The 2630-nt window shown below is 50.6% G+C and overlaps 1 protein-coding gene across 1 annotated transcript; it reads right to left on the minus strand.

The window, feature by feature from the left end:
* Positions 1-1535: 1535 nt before the first annotated feature.
* Positions 1536-2150, minus strand: LOC112467604. Its single transcript, XM_025036291.1, has one exon. It carries the CDS (start codon positions 2148-2150, stop codon positions 1536-1538), a length of 615 nt encoding a protein of 204 aa, XP_024892059.1.
* Between the last annotated feature and the right edge of the window lie 480 nt (positions 2151-2630).

Below are 2630 nucleotides of genomic sequence, written 5' to 3' on the forward strand. Positions count from 1 at the left end.
TATGCGCGTGAAGCGATCAATAGATGCCAAAGAGTGGCGATGAGTGCTTGTTTGAATGTCTGTAGAACGGTCTCTACGGAGGCCATGCAGGTATTGATGGGTGGTCTTCCGTGGGACCTGGAATGTGTGAGAAGGGGTGTGAGTGCGAGAATTAAGAATGGTTGGAGACTGAGTGAAAGTGATATCATGAGAGAATAGGAAGTGAGTGTGAGAGGCATAAAAGATAGTATGGAATTGATGAGTGATAGGCTGTATGAAAGATGGCAGAGTAGATGGGACAATAGCGTGAAAGGACGAGTGACTCATGGCTTCGTGCAGAATGTGAGGTTTGCCGAGAGTTGCCTGGGATTTGAGCCGACCCTATGGCTCGGCTACATCCTGACGGCCGGTCACGGCAGTTTGAATGAGTTCTTGTATAAAAGGGGATTGTCTGAGTCTGAAAGTTGTGCGTGTGGTGCGGAGTGCGAGGATTGGAAGCATGTGCTGGTTGAATGTGGAATGTATGAGGATGTTAGGGACCTGGACGAATGGGGAGTCAGTGTGAGTGAGGATGGAAAAGTGGATGTGAGCAAGGTACTAGAGTGCAAGGAAAGATATGAGAGTCTGAGCAGGTTTGCGGCATGTGTGTTTCAGAGAAGAATGAGTGGGAATGTGTGAAGTGTGCGTGATGAGTGTGGCTTACCAAGGCCGGATCTGCAGGAGACCCAACTGGGAGTGGCTTCGGCTGCGAAGATCCGACCAGTGATCTAGACTGGTACCACGGGGACCGGTGGCCCAGGGAGTTCGCTCCCGCCGGTTGCGGGTAGGACCATCGTGGTGGCAGTGGTTTACAGCCAAATGCTGGCTAGGATACCCGAGTCTCGCACTTGGGTGTCCGACGGGTGAGCTGCGTCCCAACAGCTCGGGTACCAGCCTGTACTGCTGGTAGAACGTGGATAATCGCTCGCCCCGACCAGTGGGTTGCTGCAGGATCCTGTAATCCTGCAGCGCACTGGTAGCACTGGACTTCGGTCGGTACGCGCTGATTGGGCGTATCCCAATCCCACGCCCATGGGGGCCGTGTGGATAAGGCTCTACGAGCAGGTGCCGCACGTTAAACTCACGACATTTATGTCCCTATCTACTATCTAGCGAAACCACTCCCAAGGGAACGGGCTTGGAAAAATTAGCGGGGAAAGAAGACCCTGTTGAGCTTGACTCTAGTCTGGCACTGTAAGGAGACATGAGAGGTGTAGCATAAGTCAGAACGCAGCCTTTTCTCAGCACCGTCACTTCTTTCACGACAAATTTCATCCCGACGAGGAATCCTTGCAGGTCCACGAACGTTGGTACGGACATGACGAGATTTCGTTATCTCTCTATCTCCCTCGTCGATGCGTCAATCGAGAGGAATTACGCGCAACTCTGCAAACCGTCTTGCGACACTCTGACTTATACTTTCCCCTCCCTCCCTTTCCCCTCTAAATAATTATATCGTAGAGTGATGGAAAGAGAGAGAGAGAAAATAATATTCACGTTGACGTTGCCACGAACACTCAGACTATTTTGCGCACCACGTTCGTCAACGGGTTGTACTCAATCACGCGGTCGTGTATGATGAGACAGTACGCGGAGGTATTCGGCGGTACGTTCTCCATGCAGTCGAATTCTATTCTGACATCCACGGTGGCGTTTTTGACGGATTCGTTTTGGCGGGAGCAATCGATGATCACGAACGGGCCGTTACGTAGAAAAGTCGGAACGGTGAGATTCGGCTCGAGATATTCGTATCCGTAGTAGCCCTTGCAGAAACACGCGTACATATCGTACAGAATCGCCCATCTGTGTTTGCCAAAGTCCAAATTCAGATCGTCGTACGGATAAACTTCCGAGTTTAGATAGAGTTTTACGTTGGTCAAGTTGCAGTCGTCGAATCGGCTTATGTCGGCGGACATGACATTCTTCCGACCCGTCTGCAGAGCAAAGACGACGTATCGCGGTTTCTCGAGCTGAGTCGCGGTCTTAATGGCCCACGAGTGCTTGGTCGTGTTCTGCAACAGGGGATACTCGTACAGATCCCACGAACGGAAACCCATACTTAGATATCGTCCGTCTTTCAAGACGCGCAGCATCGACAGCTTGTTGATCTCGTTCAATACCACGTGAGGCATTCGCCATTGTATCTTGAGTATTTTGATAGTAGGCTCCAACGCGAGACTTCCCACCAGAGAATCAGAGAATTGTTGTCGTTGCGCGCTCGTATCAAGATCAATTCGTGACGAGCGTTGATCACCACGCGTTTGTAATCCTCACAAAATCCCAGTAACAAGTTGAGCGGTACGCAGAAATTGAAATATCCGTTCGGATTATTATGTATGGTTCCCAGCCCGCGTTTCGCAGGATCACGCTTCTGTCGGACGATACCGTAACGTAGTTCTTGAGCGTGCTGGTTATTCCTACGTTTCTGCAACGATCAATTTCCGTACCGTCGAGCTCGTTTCGAATCTCATCGAATATGAACGCGACGCAATTAGTACCCAATACCACGTTATCGACTTGGTCGGCTGCTCTGGTCACCGTCAATGTTTCTTCGACGTAGAGAAAACTTTCGCACGGCAACGTATACAGATCCTGCTGTTGTATGGATAGGG

The sequence above is a fragment of the Temnothorax curvispinosus genome, unplaced genomic scaffold (genome assembly GCF_003070985.1).
Source record: "Temnothorax curvispinosus isolate PA1 unplaced genomic scaffold, ASM307098v1 QBEX01017656.1, whole genome shotgun sequence".
Classification (NCBI taxonomy): domain Eukaryota; kingdom Metazoa; phylum Arthropoda; class Insecta; order Hymenoptera; family Formicidae; genus Temnothorax; species Temnothorax curvispinosus.